This window comes from Martes martes, assembly GCF_963455335.1.
Source record: "Martes martes genome assembly, chromosome: 12".
NCBI lineage: Eukaryota > Metazoa > Chordata > Mammalia > Carnivora > Mustelidae > Martes > Martes martes.
Window position 1 is genome coordinate 88247379 of NC_137900.1, and position 18888 is coordinate 88266266.

At 48.4% G+C, this 18888-nt stretch overlaps 1 protein-coding gene across 2 annotated transcripts in view; it reads left to right on the forward strand.

The window, feature by feature from the left end:
* GARNL3 (GTPase activating Rap/RanGAP domain like 3) overlaps positions 1–18888 on the forward strand; it is a 143111-nt gene that overhangs the window by 11024 nt on the left and 113199 nt on the right. For both annotated transcript variants that reach the window (XM_080819379.1, XM_080819378.1), the window contains exon 2: positions 4711–4881. In XM_080819379.1, the coding sequence (XP_080675505.1) occupies positions 4739–4881 (143 nt within the window). In that variant the 5' untranslated portion in view covers positions 4711–4738. The remainder of the gene's footprint in view (positions 1–4710; positions 4882–18888) is intronic.

The window sequence follows — 18888 nt, forward strand, 5'->3', positions numbered from 1 at the left end:
TGCTAGCCGGTAAGTAGTTTCCAGTGTCGGGGCCGTAGCTCAGCCTGGATTGATGTTTTGCAGATGGACTGTCTTTGCTCCGTGCACTTGTCACAGTCCTCACAAAGTAGCTGCCTGTCAGAGACGGGCAAAGAAATAGAGCAGGTCCCGCCGCGGCCTGACTCAAGCCACCAGTGACCTCATTCGAGAGCCGCCAAAACAGTCTGACACGGTCTCCCTTTTCCAAATGACTATTTCCCTCCCGGTTTGGCGCTCACACAGTCACTCACTCGGCAGCCATCGAGCACTTCTGTGTGCCAGGCACTGGGGATACACTGTGACTAGGACACGTGGGGTTCCTGCTCTCCTGGAGCGAACATTCTAGTGGAGGGAGGAGACAAGGTACCGGCAAACAAATGCATAACATCTGGGGACAGAGCGAATCTGCCTTCTGGTGCCCTGAGCTCTGTTCCCGTGGCCGCGGAGCTGGTTTGAAGAAAGGCGAGAATGATGATTTGCACTTGGTTTAAGGTTGCTTTCAGCCAAGAGTCAGAGCAAGGACCAACGCACAAGGTCAAGAATGCAGGGGAGTGGGTGTGGCTCCCAGAAAGCGTCCAGGTTCCTCGGGGGATTTCAGCAGAAGCTCTGCGGGAGAAGGCGCTTGTACCAAGGGGCCTATTGGCCACTTGGAAGGAGCCAGACCTGAGACCTTGTAGCCTTTCCTTTCTGATACGTGTCAAAAATCTTCTGGTCTGTGTATCTGCCTTTTGCAAACCTTTTTTCATAGGTCCTGGGCTAGTTTATTCCTGCATGTTCCTTCTGGAATTGAAACAGTTCTGTCTAGGTCTGGGTTTCCCCATTAACGACATGGGCAGATTCACCTTGAACCCCCCCCCCATCCCTGGTCATCTGAGCAATGGGGAAGCTTCTCTTTCGGAGCTGGAGCTAGAGGCCGGCCCAGACGCTTCTCGGGAAGCAGGAAGGGTCCAGAGGCAAGTGGGAATGTGCCATCTGTTCTTCCTCTCTCCTCAGGCTTTCCCTCCCATCTGCCAGGCTCCTGTGCCTGTGGGGCTTGCGGGCCCATGGCAGGACTCACATCAAATTTCCAACCCAACCTCCTATCCTCCACTTCAAAGCAAAGAGGCCCCTCCAAAACCAGTCTGGGTCAGTGTGATTTCCCAAGCACCTTCTTCTGGTGGATTCAAATGTCCCTTTGGCTAATAATATCTTTCAAGAGGGTCAAATGATTCCCAGGGTTTACTTTTTCCTCTCGCCTTCACCTTCTTATTAGCACACTGGGGCAGTGGAAATAAAGAGAGAGAGAGAAGAAAAAACAGCTTCTTCCCAATCTTGCTCCTGCTTCCAGCCCTCATTCCTCCAAATCAGGTGTTGTCAGGCCTTTCGAGCATTCTTGCCTGTGTTCCTTGCCGGATGCTGGGTGCCTGGGACTCGGAGGTCGCTTTCATTTTGTCCACACGGATTGTACACAGCAGACCCTCAGAGCATGGAGTTGAGCCATTCTTTTCTTTCAGCAAGTTTCTTCTATATACTGAGCCATTTTTGCTCATCTCCACGGGTTCCAAGGAGTTTTGCCAATGAACACGTGCTCTGCCATCCTTCCAAGAAGTTTCTCAGCTGCTAGATATATCCAGCAGTGAGACCGCAAAGCTAAAATGTCAGGAGATGAAGAGGCACATACATTTTTGAAAATTGGGAAGGTAAGACTAAGAAAACCTAACAAATGAGTACAAAGATTAAAACTCACGGTGATGGGACGGAATCAGAAGAGTTAGAAAACGAAGTTCAAGAATTAGCTGAAAGGATGGAAAGGAATGAAACTCCACGAGTAAGTTATGGCAAAGGGATAGAAGTAAATGGTTGCAAAGTCTGAAAGAACTAGCATTTAGGTATGTTTAAACAGACTTTTTAAACATTTTTGTTTATTTTTTTAATTTTATTTATTTATTTTTAAAGATTTTATTTATTTATTTGACAGACAGAGATCACAAGTTGGCAGGGAGGCAGGCAGAGAGAGAGGGAGAAGCAGGCTCCCGGCTGAGTGGAGAGCCGGGTGTGGTGCTCGATCCCAGGACCCGGGGATCATGACCTGAGCCTAAGGCAGCGGCCTAACCCACTGAGCCAGCCAGGAGCCCCTGTTTAAACTGACTTTTAAAGATTCAAGGGCTGGAGAATCACATGCTAAGACAATGAAATAACCTAAGTATTTAAAGATTAAAATAAGCGAAAAGGTGGAATGTAAGCAATGCATAAGGTTCTCTCATTCTAGAGTTGTACCTGTAGGGGCGCTAGCGGGCTCAGTCGGAAGAGCACGCGACTCGATCTCGGGGTCGTGAGTTCGAGCCCCAGGTGGGGTGTAGAGATTACTTAAATAAAACTAAAAAAAAAAAAAAAAGATGTACCTGTAGTGACTGATGTACAGCGATGTCTAAGACTATGTTTAGGTAGGAAAGCAGGTCACGGAACGTCATGCCGTCTCCAGACATAGGTCACACAGAGCGTCGCAGATAGGTAGAGAACGGAGCGCTAGGGAGTGCACTGCTATGTTAACGGGAGGTGGGACGGGAGCGGAGGTAGGGATGCTGTGGGTACCGTCAGATCCTCCCAGGTGCTCTCACTGTTTTTGACTGCTTCTCCCCTCCCCTCTTCGGTGCACTTTGGCTCAGGCACCCACGCCAGCCCTCACTCCCCTGCAGTTGCCCTCGGTATATCCGTACTTGAGGGTTCGTTCCCCCCACCCCCCGGCCCCACTGTGACACTCTGAGCCTTGTCTCGGGCTGTGTGCCTGGAGGGACACTGTACAAAATGTAAAGCGAGCTACGTAGGTGATTTTACATTTCCTGGTAGCCACGTTAAAATTAATCCTAATATTCTTAGAATTTTATCTTCAACATGTAATCGATATAGAAATTCCGAATGAGATGTTCTAAGTATTTTTTCATGTGTATTAAGTCTTGGAAATCAGCGTGTATTTTCATGTTTCCACACCTCTCTCTGCCCACGTATCCACTGCTTATTGTCATAGGTGGCCACTCAGGACAGCCCAGCTCACCCAAACCGGAGCAGTCCCCACAGAGGACTCTACCTGCAAAGAAACCACACGTCCCCGCCCTGCTTCCTCCACTCCCTTATGGCTTTTTTTTAAGGAGCACTTTCTTAATAATTTTTTTGCATGTATTATTATTATTATTGTTGTTGTTGTTAGGAGTAGTAGTAATTTTTTAAAAATCTAGAAGGTTAAAAGGAAACAAGTTATCTCTAACCCAGAAGCCCTGCTTTGTTGTTGGTTTGTTGATTGCTAAGGCAGCTGCAACCTCTAGGGAGCCTGGATTTCAGAACACTTGGGGGGGGGGCAGACGGGGTGTCCCACGAAGTAGAGAACAACTGATAACACCTCAGGAACCTGGCTTCTTGCCGTCGGTCAGGTGTGGAAGGCTTGAGCCTCTGTTGTCTGTCCAGTCGCTGCCGAGATCAGTAGCCTCAAGCCATCCTAGGGGGAGATGATCTGGAAGTCTGGCTCAGGTATGCAGCACGGGGCTTGCCGGGCCCACAGCAGGCCCCCGGGGGAGGCTGGGTCAGGCTCAAAGAGGAACGGCAGCCGGGCCTGGCAACAGAGAACTTTTTTCATTTGGAACATGCCCGCAGCCTAGCTGGGAGGACGGTAGCAGCTGGGGAGTGGGCGGAGACTCCCTTCCCTTGGCACCCAGCTCCGAGACGGGATGGTGGTTCCCTCCGCAGGTGCCTCCTCCTCGGGGATCACACCGCTTGAGCTGGTCCTTATGAAGAAGGCATTCTAAAGAGTCCCTTTTGACCAAAGTGCCTTCGAAGATGGCTTTTGATTTCTGTTTTTGCATTTCCAAGGAACTGGATTTAGTTTGTTCATTTGTCTGGCACTGGAGGTGGGGGGTGGGGGGTGAGGGCGGTGAGGAAAGAAGGGGGGGACTGCTTATAGGCTCAGAAAATAATTCCAGTCCAGAGCTGAGATGCCTGCATTTTCCTACCGAAGCAGCCCCTTCATCCCAGAACCACCTCTGCCACCTTCCTCACTGTGTCCTCAGAGAAAGGAGCAGGCAGGTTGCAGGAACACATTTCTGTTTATTCTCATAGGCTGCTCATTTACTTATCCCCCAGGCCTTTGCTGCTCGCATACTGTATGTGCCATTGGTCTCGAAGGATCGGTTTGGTCCTTTCTGTCTACAATGTCATTGCCAGCGTAGGCCCTTTTGACGGCTTTTCTTGCATATTTTAATTGGAAATAAGGAGAGAAATCCACGCACCCTTGGACTCCCACAGTGATGGAGGTCCCCCCTCTAGCTCATCTCCAAAAGCACTCCCGAGAGAACTTTCTCTTACTGAATGAGTGTTGCCGTCCTGAATGAGTCTGTGATGGCTTGAGTGCTCACTGGTCCTCCTTTTACCTTGGACCCCACTCACTTGATTTTGTGGATGACGTCGCTCAGTACTGAGGGAGGGGACAGGATGGCTCGGGCCCCAGGGACACACGCCTTCCTTCCCCACAGCACGCGCGGGTATCACTCTGCGCAGTCTCGGGGGCGGGGGGGGGGCACCCAGGTCATGGAAGGGCCTTGGCTTTGCCCCTCCCGACTTCCTCATGGGGCCGGCCTCGAGGTAGGAGTGCCAGCACAGGCCCGTGACTGGCGGGCCATCCGTCTTCTCTGCTCTCAGTGCCTCTCCCACCTCCTTCTGCTGCAGCTCAGCGCCTCAGCCTCCAGGCCCACCGATGGATCCGCTGAGCAAGGGGTCCTGTCGGAGTCAGATGGCGCAGACCCTGCTGTGGAAAGCCAAGTCGTCTCTGTCCTTCGGCATCCAGCCTCTTCAGTCATGGCCAACAGAAGACCCTGAAGTAGAGTCCCAGGTCAACCTGTAAGTAAGTAGAAGAAACATCATCTTTTGGGGCCCGTGTTCACTCTATCCTGAAATCCCTCCGTGCTCAGGAAGAAAATACTTTTTTACCTTTTCGGGGAGAATGGGGAGGGGAGAGGGCCGTGGACGTTTGGTTCAGAGATTTCCTTTCTGTTCTTCATCATGCCTTCCTCGTGTATTTCTTTCTTTGCTTGGCAGTAGTCACCGAGCACCCACTCTGGCCAGGCCCTGTGTCAGGCATGGTGAGCACAATAGATTCAGTTCCTGTCTTCAGGGCATTTGCAGCTCATGGGACAGAAGCCCTTCATCAAAGAATCACGCAAATGCATACTAACGAATCATGACAAGTGCTATGAAATGTGTTGCCTTGATTCAATAAACATTTAGAGAATGCCTTCTGTGTGCCAGCAGCATCTTGGGGATATAAGAGAATAAGGCGGTCCTTACCCTCGAATAACAAATCCTATCTACAAGGGGAAAAAAAATCCAATATTATTTAGAGGAAGTGATAATAATAAGGATAGTATAACTAATAGGGACTCAAGTCCCGTAGGGTGGTAACCACGTTTCCTGTTTGCTCCTGACTCCTCGGGCCTTCGTTACGATGTACAAAAATATCTGCTGGATGAATGAATAAATGAATGAAGACAATACGAAACAGGGAGCTTAGTTCCCCAGGGAAGCAAGTAGGTGCAACAATATGATTGACTTACAAACAATGAGATGCCTCATCGATTCAGTGTGACAAATATTTATCGATCCTTGCTGTACCCAGTGCTTCTGTGAAACTAGTTCATAGCTGGGGGCAGGGATCAGGATCACCTGACAGCCCCCCCACCCCATTCCGATTCAGTGGCTCTGGAGGTGGTGAAAGGACTCTTTCATGTGTTTGCCTTCACGGAACTTATGGCCTATCCAGGGAGACGGACAGGTCACCAAATAACTCCAGTCCTGCTTGAAAAGAACCCAGTATAAAGTGCTTCAGGAGTAAGTTCTCTGCTGGAGCGCAGGGAAGGAAAGGGGTAACAGCCGAGATCAGCCTGGTAGGATAAGCTGTAGCCAGGACAGGAGCAGGGGAAGAGACCGCTTGAAACAGGGAACTACAGAGCTGAGGCTAAGATCCATGAAAAGTATGTTTCAGCAGCGTTGACAGGCGTTAAACCAGTGGTTCTCAACATTGACTGCACGTGAGAATCAACCCCGGGAGCTTTAAGAACGAGGGAGCTGCGTCATTCCTCCAAGATTCCAGGTTCTGGGGTGAGACACAAATACCAGGCCTTTATAAAGCTCCCCGGGTGATTCTCACATGCCGCAAAGCTGAGAAGCGCTGCTTTCGCGAAGGCGACCCAAGGTAAATAAATACGGAAGTTAGAAGCAGCTTGTATGCCTCACCAGGGGGGGTCTGAACTTTCCAACCTAGGCAATGGGAGCCTTCGATAGCCTTTATGATATGAAGAGATAATGCAGTTTATTTATTTTTAATTTTTTAAGATTTTATTTATTTATTTGACAGAGATCACGAGTAGGCAGAGAGGCAGGCAGAGGTGGGGTGGGGGGAGCAGGCTGCCCGATGAGCAGAGAACCCGATGTAGGGCTCCATCCCAGGACCCTGGGGTCATGACCTGAGCCGAAGGCAGAGGCTTTAACCCACTGAGCCACCCAGGTGCCCCGAGATAATGCAGTTTAAAAAGTACAAGGTTCACATCGTTTAGAAAAATTCATGATTGCCAGTTCCGTCGTGGATTCTTCAAGGGCTTTTCAGAGTGACCACCACACCTTCCATAAATGGCCCTTTAATGAGAATATGAGATTTCATCTGAAACTGAAACCTAAAACTTCAGTAAATACTGAATTATCTGAGCAGAATGATCCTGTCGCTGGCAAAGAAGGGCAGTGAGACGGGGCGCCATCCACCGAGGGTGAGAGGGACACCCTTTGCGGTTCTCCTGAGCTCCCAGCGGGAGCTGGCCCACACCAGGCACTTCTGGTGCCGCCTCTTTTCTTGACTACAAGTCCCACAGTGCTCTGCGCGCATGACGCAGCCAAAGGGGGTGGGCAGGGCTGCGGGAGAGCCTATCAGATGCAGCGGAAGCAACCAAATTGGCATCTGGAGGGCCCTATTGGCAAGTTAGCTGATTAAGGGTGGGCCTAGGCTGTGGTGATTGGCGGCCGCCCTGCTGGCTTGGCTGCAGGGAGAAGGGGTTAGTGAACCGAGTCCGGATGGAGGACTGGACCCCAGCCAGGCTCAGGGGCCGGACTTGAAACTGATTTTACCAGGAGTCAGATGTTGGATTCTCTCTGGGAAACGGGCTAGAAAGATGTGTCTGCAAGAACCGCTGCCATTCTGTGGGCCGCTCATTCATTCATTAGCTCATTCATTCAGCAATATTTATTGATCTCCCGTGTACCAAGCACATGTGCAAAAATCCTAAATGCGTTTTCTCATTTGGTCTTCATGAAAAACCCGATGAGATGGCTACTGTGGCTACCGAGCTCCATTTTACAGATAAGGGAGCTGAAGTCCGGAAGGTTTGAGACACGTCCGAGACACAGCCTGTAAGGTGACAGAGCAGGGATTTTGAACCTAGATTTGTCTGCTAACCTCAGGGTGCTCAGCCATGCAATCAGGAGCAAAGTGTTTATGCAATGTAGGCGTCCACAAGGCATCTTGGTATATATGTGTATATATACGCATAAGTGTTCAAGTGAAGAATATAACAACAGTATCTTGCGGGACACCAATCTGGACAGATTCTGATATCAGACAATTCACTGAGCATCTGTGTGCTCTGCTGAACCCTGTGCTAGGCACGGGGATGCCAAGAAAGTCTCTCCTTCCAGATGAAGGGGGCTAAGGAAAGTGCTATTCCCTAGGGCAGTGCAAGGAGATTTCCCAGGGGAGGGAATACCTAAGGAATAGAGCTTTACCAGGTAGCGGTGGGAGAGGACTTCCCTGACCACATGTGCAAAGGCCAGCAGCATCAAAGCACTCTGTTTAGAGAACTGTGAACAGTCTCCTTTGGCCAGTGCTTCTTGAGGAGGGGTGGGTGGTAAGCCTGGGAAGGTAGACAGAAGCCTACTTAACCAGTGGGGAGTGGGAGGCCTTAACCACCTGCTAAGAAGTTTGCTTTTGAGTCTGTAGGCTAGGCCATAGCATGATCAGATTTGCTAATTGGAAAAATAACTGGTGTCAGTGGGCAGCTAAGTTGCAGCAGGATAAGTCTGGTGACAGGGGACCTTATTAGAGTGGCCAGCGAAGAGGTATAAGCGTTCTAATGAGTGGCAGGAACCATGGGGATTGATTCAAGAAATATTAGCGAGGAAGATTAGAGGGGAACATGTGTGGGCGGTGGGGTGAGTAAGTGACCCTCTGAGTTTTGACATGGGCAACTGAGTGGTTGGTCTTGCCTTTAATGAGAGGGCCCTGAGATGAGACAGTGCAAAATCCAAGACAGAATAAGACAAAGATCATTAGATAAATGCCATCAGTACTAAAAAAGGGTACAGTTACATCTCTGGGGGCAAAAGATGCTTAGGAAAGTCTTTTCAAAGATGGTAACATGACGTGGACCTTGAGGAAGGAGCACCTCCCTTTCTTCTTTTCATTTTCGGGACTACCTTTTAACAGGCAGAGATGGGGAGGAGGATGTTCTAGATGGCCAGATTTTAGTTTGCCTCTCGTGCGGGGCAACAGTAGGAAGTCGGGAAGCCAGATTGAGGGGCATGTTGTAAAAGATGTACTTAATCCCCGGGCCACGGGGACCCTCCGAGTGTTGTCTGAGACTCCCAAGTGTTGGTTTGAACCCGGCTTTGGCAAAGTTAATTTCACAGTTGCATACGGCAACGAGGCTAGGAGCCAGATAAGAGATGGACCAGGCTGTGTCTTCTTGGTTGTAAGTTCAGTAAATCCAACTCAAAGTAGTTCAGGCCAAAAAGGAGACTGCCTGGGTTCACGTAACCGAACTAAAGAAAGGGAAGGATCTGGCTTCAGGGATGGCTGGATCCAAGGACGCGAGGGCTGCCAGGCCGGTCCATTTCTCTCTCACTTCCACATCCTCCGTATCCTTAACCCTGCTTCTCTGCTGGCCTCCTTGTCTCCTACTGTCCATGAGTTGTCACCATGTAACGAGTGACATCTCAGGGAGCACGAAACTTGAGAGGAAAAATCTTTCCCATTCATTAGAAGAACCATGGGGGACGTCTGGGCCACGTGTCCACGCCTGGTTTTGTGGGCGAGTATGTTACAAGGGGCAGAAGAGCTGGTTCTTGTTTCCCCTGGTGAGCAGAGCAGCCTTGGAGAAGAAAAGGTGTCGGGAGGTAGGAGAACAGGATTCAAATGGGTCATGGAAGCCACTGGAGGGATTTCAAGATGCGGAGTGGTCTGTAACTGATCCCAACAATAACTTAGGAAGTTTCTTTTAAAAATAGGGCTCAGGGAACCTCTTTGTTCGGAATCCCTTGTGGTGGGACACAGGCGTCTGGCTCATGGTGTCTGGTGCTACCAGAGCTCTGCAGAATGTGCTGATCAGACAGGTGTGGAGCACCTGTGACAATAAGGCCATTTCCCTTGGGAGGGGCGGGCGGGAGGCCAAGCTCTAGACTCCGCAGTCCTCACTTCTCCCGACTTATAACCTTGTTTCGGGACCATTACCAACCGGAAATGTGGTAACATTTCTTCCGAGATGTGTTCAGTACATTAGGGGAAAACTCAGAAATGCTCTTAGAAAGATGGTTTTTCAGGGCCATTCTGCCTTAAATGGACATCAGGTGGCAGGGGAAGGAAGAAAGTTTGAAAAGTTTTTAATCCCCTCTGAACTATCTAATTCTCGTTTACTCTGATTCATGACAATATACTACCAAAAAGTTGGATTTCTTACAACGGGTAATTCAGACTTCATTTCCCTCACGAGGCTGAATTGGCAGTGGTTTACTTTTTGATCTTTTGAGGAAAGTTGGCATGTATTTGGAAGAGTTTGTCTTCAAGGGATCATACAAATATCAGGCAGTTTTGTACTTGGACATTTTTAAAACAGCTTCCAAAATCCTTGAAAGACCTAGTTTGTTCCTGAATGAAGGGCCACTTAAACTTAAAACACAGGGCTAGAAAGTAAGCTTTTTGGTCTCCAGCTGGGGGAAATTCTGTTCCCCTGTCCTCGTGTTTCCCTGGAGAAACTCCTGCTCCGCTTGCATAGAGGAAAGGGGTTGGACCGCTGACTTGTCCCTCTCTCCTATCCCCTGTCACCCTTGGGATGTGGTTGCCCGCAGAGCTTGGGTGCTATCTCCCTTGTTTCCATCTGGAAGAACACACCTGAGTCCTCTGGAGACAGGCATAGAGGCCCACCTGCCTCTGTCTCCCCTCTTGGAGCTCGAAGGTCCCGAGAAAGCAGATCCCCTGACAACCATCCAGGCAAGTAGCTCACAAGTGGCCTCTTCCACGGTGTGACCAGGAGGGATGGGGGACTGACACGAAGCCCCTTTGGCTATCAGGCTCAGTCACATTTTCCAGGGAGATTCTGATAGGGAGGCCGTTGATATTTTGATTTCCATCTGCCTGACTCCTGTCCCTAAGTCTTAACCGATTCCAAACACGGAGAAGAGAGCCTTCTGGTTTACGGATAAGCTCCCACAGCTCCCACAATGGTGAGAGAGGCAAGGATCGGTGAGGGTCTGGTTTGGTTTGCTTTGCTCGTTCTTCCCGGTCTTAACAGAGCATCAGGCACATAGAAAATGCTCACGAAATACTAGCTGGGCGTCAAGTGAAGGGTGACAGAGCAGAGGTGCCGGCTAGGAGGCTTCTGTCTGCAGTGACGAGGGTCTGAGCAAACTCAGAGAACATGGAAGTGGAAAAGAGAGGAGTCTCGAGGGACTGGTTGACACTGTGGAATTCTACACGCGCCCATGGGAGCAAACTGGCGGACAAGCCTGGGCGCTGCGGCAGTGTTGGCAGTAGCAGAAGATTGAAAACCATTACCTAGGGGGTCGGTTAAATAAAATATGATGCCTCCACTCAGCGGAGTACTCTGTGGCCATAAGAAAGAATACTGGAGCTTTTCGGGTACTGATCTGGAAAGATCTCCAAGATACACTAAATGGAAAAAATAACAAAAACAAGGAGTGGCATCGTGTACCGCATGCTACCGTTTATGTGGGGAAAAGGGAACTTGCATTTTTCCTTGTCAATGGCTCAGCGTCTCTGGGAGAAATACAAGAGGAAATGGGGAACTGACGGGGCAAGAGAAAGGGAGGCTTTCCCTGTACAACTTTCCAGGCTCTGTGGGTTTCGAACCAAGGGAGTGTGTTTTCTCTTCAAAGAACAAAATACAAGTGCACAGATACAGACATACAACTTCGAGAAGCAACACTGTGCAGGCAGCAGGAATGGCACCGGGCGACCCTCCCGATCCTGGATGTGAGGGCAGACCCGGGTGGTCGCATTGAACCTTGAGCCTGGAGGGACTGACCGAGGAAAAGAGGACAGTGGGCTGAGCCGCATGCAGGAGTCACACGCAGGTGTGAGTGTGGTCCGGGGCCATGCGGCTGTCTGTGGAACTAGGGCCCACCCTTAGTCCAAGTGTGCAGTTGGAGAGAAGGATCCAAATTGGAGCTTGGGTTTGGGGGGGGGTTATTAACTCAGAGGTGATATTTGAAGGCACAGGAGCAGGGCGGTCCCCAGGGAGGGCAGTGGCCTGAATCAAAAGGAGATCAAGCGTCAAGTTGAAAACTGTATCGCTGCTTCGTGTGATCTGAGAACCAGGAGGAGTATGGTCTCACTCTGCCAGGACATCCTGGCCCTTTCCCGGGAGCTGAACCTGCCCATGGTGTGCCCTGGTCACCACGGGAGCTCAATAGCCCCCGGAGAAGAACAGCTAAAAGCCATCAGGTTTCCTAAGGAGGTTAAGCCACTGCCAAGAATTGTATTCCTCTGACTATCCGGGTTTTCTATTCTTTCAAATTTTATAGTCCTCAGGGGCCAGCAACCCATTTTTGGTGCTCACCTCATCTCAAAGTACAGCACAGAACACTATAAGGACACACTATAAATAGTGACTCGATAGTATTATTCTTTTTAATCGTTGCTCTTACGGAGCAAAAAGAAATAGTTTCGGCTGCCCTGCCCTAAATTCGCCCAGCTAACACTCGTTTTTATAAGTCCCGTTTTGGCCTTGGAAGCAGACTCGTTTTCTTGTCATCTCCTCTAGTGATAAATGTTCTTATTAAAATATTTTGCCTCCTACATTTCTGTAAGTTTGGGTTATCTGTTTCTTCACTTTCTTTAAAGCTCTTTCTTACCCTTGGCTTCACGGTCTCATTTTCGTAGACTATCTCAGAATCAGAGCAGCTTAGTGAAGTCAACATTTTCGAAAGCCTTTCAGAAAAATAGTTTGACCTTAAAAGCACAAAGTAAGCTGCTTTTCTTCCACTATGTGGTCTGAACGTGCCTGCAGGAAAACTGCACACAGATAAGCGTGGAGTAGACCCAAATTGGTCCAGAAAATTAGAAGGAGAAAACAGAGATCATTCAAAATGTAGCCTGGGCCTCCCCGCTCCCCTCTCCTAGGTCACCTCAAGGTAAAATTCAGTCAGTTCCAGTATTTATTTCTATGCTTGAGACTAAGAGTTTTTCACATATTGGCATGGACTACGAAGGGGACCAGAATGTGCCACCCCAAAATATGCTACTTTGGCATAAAGATTAGTTTGAGCTGAAGGCAATGCAGAAAAAACGCACAGGAAGGACTCTCTGCCCGTCCCCATCTGCTTAAAAGCAGGTCATAAATTTCCTTTTGTAAAGGTTCCCCCTCTCTTCTCCTGTACCTAGAGGAGAATGACAACCCTTATCACCAGAGACAGAGAAGGCACCAAGATGAGTTTGCATAAATAAGCCTTACACAAGAACTTGTATCTACCGTTAGTTTTGCCCATGTACTTATCGTACCACTATTTGCACTCCTAGAAGCCTCAAATCCTTCTTTTGTTTAGTCACTTCTCCACAATTTGTTGCCCTTTGTTAAAAGGGTATATAAACCCCTGAGTCTAACTACTTTTGGGGGGTTTTCTCCTCCGTGGTGCCCTTGTGCATGTAAAATTAAAAATTAAACTTGTATGCCTTAACTTCTGTTGATCCAGCTTCATTAAGCTAGATGTTTGGTTAATTCACAGGCCTCTGGTAAAGAACCTAAGAGAGTAGAGGGAAAAATTTTTCCTCCCTGACAGCTATGCTCCTAAAGTGTGAAAATTTTATTCATTCATTCATTCATTCATTCATTCATTCAACAGTGAGAGACACAGTGAGAGAGAGAACACAAGCAGGGGGAGCAGCAGAGGGAGAGGGAGAAGCAGGCCTCCTGCTGAGCAGGGACCCCCCCCCCCTCCATTGTGGGGCTCGATCCCAGGACCCTGGTGTCATGACCTGAGCCAAAGGCAGACTTTTAACAACTGAGCCACCCAGGCACCCAGTATGAAAATTTTAGATTACAACAAATTCTAGCTTGTCACAAAGAGACTTTTTTTGTGTGTGTTGTTCTTCCCATGTTCTTACCAAGCATACATACACATCTTCTTAATGCGAGGCGTGGAACACAACTTCTGTTTATTCCTTTTTTTTTTTTTTTAAGACTTTATTTATTTATTTGACAGACAGAGGTCACAAGTAGGCAGAAAAGCAGGCAGAATGAGAGAGGGGGAAGCAGGCCCCATGCTGAGCAGAGAGCCCAATGTGGGGCTCGATCCCAGGACCCTGGGATCAAGACCAGAGTCGAAGGCAGAGGCTTAACCCACTGAGCCACCCAGGCACTCAACTTCTGTTTATTCCAATAGTTACTGGGCTCAAACTAGAAATTGTGCTAAGGGCTTCTTCATATGTATTTCCTCCTTAAACCCAACAGCCCTATGAGGAAGGTACCATGGTCATCAGTATTTGTTGAATTAATTCCTTATTCAAGCCCTATTTTACAGTTGTAGAACTGAGGATTCACGAAGGAATTATCAAGCAGTGAATTAACGGTGGGCTACACAGGGCTAAGTAAATATAGGCAGCACTTACGCATGCGTAATTTCTCTATTCATACAGATACTTATGTAAGTTTAAGTTCAGGGTTCTGTGTTTTCTCTGTATGACTTTTTTTTTTTAAGATTTTATTTATTTATTTGACAGAGATCACAAGTAGGCAGAGAGGCAGGCAGAGAGAGGAAGGGAAGCAGGCTCCCCGCTGAGCAGAGAGCCCGATATGGGGCTCGATCCCAGGACCCCAGGATCATGACCCGAGCCGAAGGCAGAGGCTTTAACCCACTGAGCCACCCAGGTGCCCCTCTGTATGACATTTTTAAAGAATTTTTTTGTGCTGTAATTTACATGCAATGAACTGTACGGATCTTACTTGGCACTTACACTTGATCCACTTGTTTTTTCCACCTGATCCGCTTTTTAATGTTACGGGGCCAGTCACTTGCACGGAATCGTATCACCTGCTTATTGAAAGACACCAACTGCCAGGCACAGGAAATGTGAACTTTATGAACTGACGGCTAGTGAACAAGGTCACAATTCTTCCATTGTGTTGGCTCCCGGAGCATTTGCTTTGTTTGCTCCTATTACTGGCATCGTATTAATCTCTGAAATGAGTTTTCTGATATTAACCTGAGGCAAACATTTACAATATTCTTATGTCTGACTCAAAATAAATTTCATGAATATGCCATCTCATGGAGCTCGCTTCCAACAGCAGCTGACAGTGAAATTGAGAGCACACGGGGGTGCTCTCAGGCTTGGTCCTAGAGAAAGTTCTGAAGCAGCCTCTGTGTTCCCCCGACCCAGTCTCGCTCACCCTATCCTCCTGTGTAACTGAGCCCCATGTAAAGAAGAAAAGTCCTAGGGGACATGACGGTTCTCGTCAGATCTTTGAAGGACTCTCCCATAGAAGCGCACGTAACTTGTTTTACTTGGCCCCAAAGAGTGAGCTGGCTTGTTTTCATTCATTCATTCATTTATTATTGCACAACCTTACTAAGAGCTGACTCCATGCCAGGTATTGTGTTAGGTGCCTGGGGCAGAACCAAGGGAGAGCCTGCCCCTGTGAAGTTTATACTCTAGTGGGAGAGGCAGGTGTTAATCCAATGCCTTCTTTTGAATTTCTAGTCTGGGGCAGGGGATGGGCCAGGAAGAGGAAGGACTGTGGGGAGGGAAGTCCAGGTCCTAAGATGAGAAGCCCAGAAGCTGCTCATGAGCCAAAGGAAGAAAGGCAGAGTGGCTGAAGTGCTCAGGGGGAGGGGAGCAGGCCCGACCCCACAGTGGTGGGGGTGGGGGGGTGGTATTTGATGTTAAAGAAATTGAAGAAGAAGGAGAGGATGAAGATGTAGGACAAGCTGGTGGAAATCCAGGTGTGATGGACTTTAATTCACTCCTGGAGCCTGAATGGAGGGCCTTGGGGCGTACTGAGTTTGTGGTCGCTGATGGTGTGTGAGGACAGACTGGTATCTGGTAGAGAATACACAGTCGCGGGTAACGGGTTGGACCCCAGGTAGTCCGTAAGTCTGGGGAGCTGGAAGTCTCTGGAAGTCTCTCCCACCCTAAGATTGGACGATGAGGAGACAGGAAGACTGATGAGGCCGTTGTTGGCATCTGGGATTCAGACCATGAGGACCTGTCAGATGGACGGACCGGGCTGGCTGAGGATGGGGGGCCGATCACCGGCGATGGACGAGGACTGACCATAGAGCTCGGGAGGGAGAAGTCAACGGTGATTCATTCCATAGCCTGGAGACTGTGAAAATAATTGAGTGCTGGCAGAAGCTAGAAACCACGTTGTTGGATCAGTTTCGGAAAAACCACATTCACCTCCTGGCACCTCTGGGAGAAGCAGGAAAGGTAACTGAGCATATGGCAAGCCCAAAAGTGTAAATTTGGGATTTGTCAGTAATACTGATGCCGTAAAAGTACACAAGTCCTTCAAAAGATGGACTGCAGGGAGCACTTCACGTTTGGGAACAAAAAAGAGAAAGAATGAGCCAGTGAAAGAGGCAGAGCCGACTGTTTCTATGGGGTTCTGTAGAGGAGACGCCTTCCCTAGGCATCTAGTGGATACGAAATGGGTCTGCCAGCATTTCTCAGGTCACCTTTGGAATTTATTTTGGTTAAAAATACAGGTGCTTAGGGGCGCCTGGGTGGCTCAGTCAGTTAAACATCTGCCTTCGGCTCAGGTCATGATCCCAGGGTCCTGGGATCGAGCCCACGTCGGGCTCCCTCCTGAGCCTGCTTCTCCCTCTCCCTCTGCCTGCTGCTTTGCCTACTTGTGCTCTATCTCTCTGCCAAATAAATAAATAAATAATCTTAAAAACAAAAACAAAAACTACAGGTGCTTAGATCCCACTTCTGAAGATTCTGATGGAGAAGGTTTGGGGTGGGGACTGGGCATCCATATGTTTAGATGAAAATTTTTTAAGCAAACTTAAACTTCTGCAGGGGACAACAGGAGACAGATGTTGTGTTGGGGAAGGATTTCTTAAGTCAGAAGAACAAAGATCAGAAAGGAAAAGATTGAAAATGTTTATATTCGAATTTTTAAATTTCCGCGTGATCAAAGATACCGGGAGCAGATTTTTAAAAGAGAAACCGCTTTTTCGAAGAAGACATCTGTGATTTGTTAACCAGAAAGAGTTGGTATTCAGAACATCCCAATAATTCTTCTAAATCACTTAGGAAAAGACCAGCAGCCTACAGAAAGGGAGTGGGTGAAGAAGCAGGAAGAGGTAAATCCCAGAACAGCTAGCCCTTGTGTCCAATAAGCAAAAGGAGAGATGTCCCAGCTCTTGTGTTATCAGGAGAGTGCAGATGGAAACCACACCTCAGTGAGACACTATTTCCTATCCTTCAGACTGGCCCAAACCAGCTCCCGTCAAAAGCAAGTGTTAAGGAGGAAACGGAGCCCCCATGACTCCCGGGCTGCGGTTGGGAGAGTAAATGGCTCAGCTCACTTTGAAAAGCAAATCTGCAGTGCAGAGAAAAAATAAAGATGCACCTATGACCCAGAAAAAATAAAGATGCACCTATGACCCACTCCTGGGTGTGTCATCTGGGGACATGACTGCCACTGTACCAGAGGAGAGGTGCAAAAGGATATTGGTTACAGTGCTGTTTAAAAACTGGAAACAGGGATGCCTGGGTGGCTCAGTGGGTTAAAGGCACTGCCTTCGGCTCAGGTCATGATCCCAGGGTCCTGGGATCGAGTCCCACATCGAGCTCCTTGCTCGGCAGGGAGCCTGCCTCTCTCTCCGCCTCTGCCTGCCTCTCTGCCTGCTTGTGTGCTTTCTCTCTCTCTCTTTCTGACAAATAAATAAATAAAATCTTTAAAAATAAATAAATAGATAAATAAAAAATAAAAACTGGAAGCAATCGAGATGTCCAACAGTAGGAGATTGGAAGAACAGTGGCACAGTAATCCAGAAGGCTGCTCTCTGGCAGTATATGTGAATGATTCAGAGCTAACGGGCACCAATGTGTGCAAATCCCAACAACAAATTGTTCATCCAGAGAAACGAGCTGCCGGAAGACACGCGTAGTAATGGTATTTGTATAAAATTTTAAAACATGCTAAATAATATTCTATATTGTTTGTGAATAAGCACACAGCACAAATACAAAAATATGAGCAGGAAGTATAAACCTAATTATTTAGTGATTATTTCAGGGGAGGGAGAAATGACGGTGGGATCAAAGCAAGGCACCCAGGGGTTTCAAGTCTGTCTATAATGTTCCTTATGTTGTTTCTCTCTGTCTTGAGATAGTTCATCATAAAATAGATAAGAGAAAAAAATCCAGGTGATTCTGATTATAGCTAGGTTTGAGAACCAGGATCTAGAATCAGTGCTTCCCCAAGTTCAATGTGCATGTGAATCCTTAGGGACTCATGCTATGCTGTTGCATTAGGTCTGGGGTAGGCCCTGAGAGTCTGCATTTCTCACTGGATCAGGTCCAAGGACCACACTATTCTGAGTCGCAAGCGTGAGAATGACCTGGGTGTTCTCTAGGGTTCTTGGCACGCGGGGGACTGTTCCAAAGCGCCCGCTCTGGCCTCCCTTTAGGGCCTGGGTACAGCCGGAGGCAGATCTTGCACACCTGACTGGAAAAACTCTAAGGACCTGGGGTGACAGACCTTGGAGGGCTTTCCCCAAAGCAGCAAAATCTGCAGGTGATCAAGGGAGGTATGCAGCAACACGTGTTATCTGTTGATTTTTTTCCCCTTAAACCATTATCTGTGTTAACACTTGGCGGTCATGTCTGTAAGGGTCTCCTGGGGGCACATTATCCTCAGAGCTGGAAAGTTCTGCAGTCTTGACCTCATAGGAAAAGGGAAGCTCAGGTCACTGAGCAGTGGGGAAGGGAAAGATTAGATGCACAGACCTTACACTGGCAGGAATCCTCTCGTAGGTCACGGTTCTCTGCTTTCCGGATGATGGATCTTGAGCTGTGAAAAGCAGGACAGACCCCAGCCCCCTGCCCAGGCTTCTGCTCTGGGAACCCACACCTGAAAATTGCATATGCTACTTGTGAGGGGATAAAAGAGGCTGTTGTATGATTTACCATCTTTGCCCTGCACAGGTGTGCTTTGCTCGCACCATATTTTGGGTCCCATGAAGTCCTGTGTCCTCGATGTTTTCCCGCGAACTGTAAGCACCGTGAGAGCAGGAACCACACATCTCAGGTTTAGTACCTGAGCCCAGGACTTGGTACCTCACACGTGCTCAGGAATGATTTATTCAATGAGTGAAAGACTTTGGACTCAGATATAGTTTTTTTTTAATGAAACTTTTTATTTTGAGAGAATCATAAATTCATATGAAGTTGGAAGAGGACGGAGAGAGGGGCACCTGGCTGGCTCAGTCGGAAGAACGTGCGACTCTAAATCTCAGGGTCGTGAGTTCGAGCTCCACGTTGGGCGTAGAGCTTACTTTAAAAAAAAGAAAGAACACAGAGAGATCCCCGGTGCCCTCGACCCAGTTTCCCCCACAGTA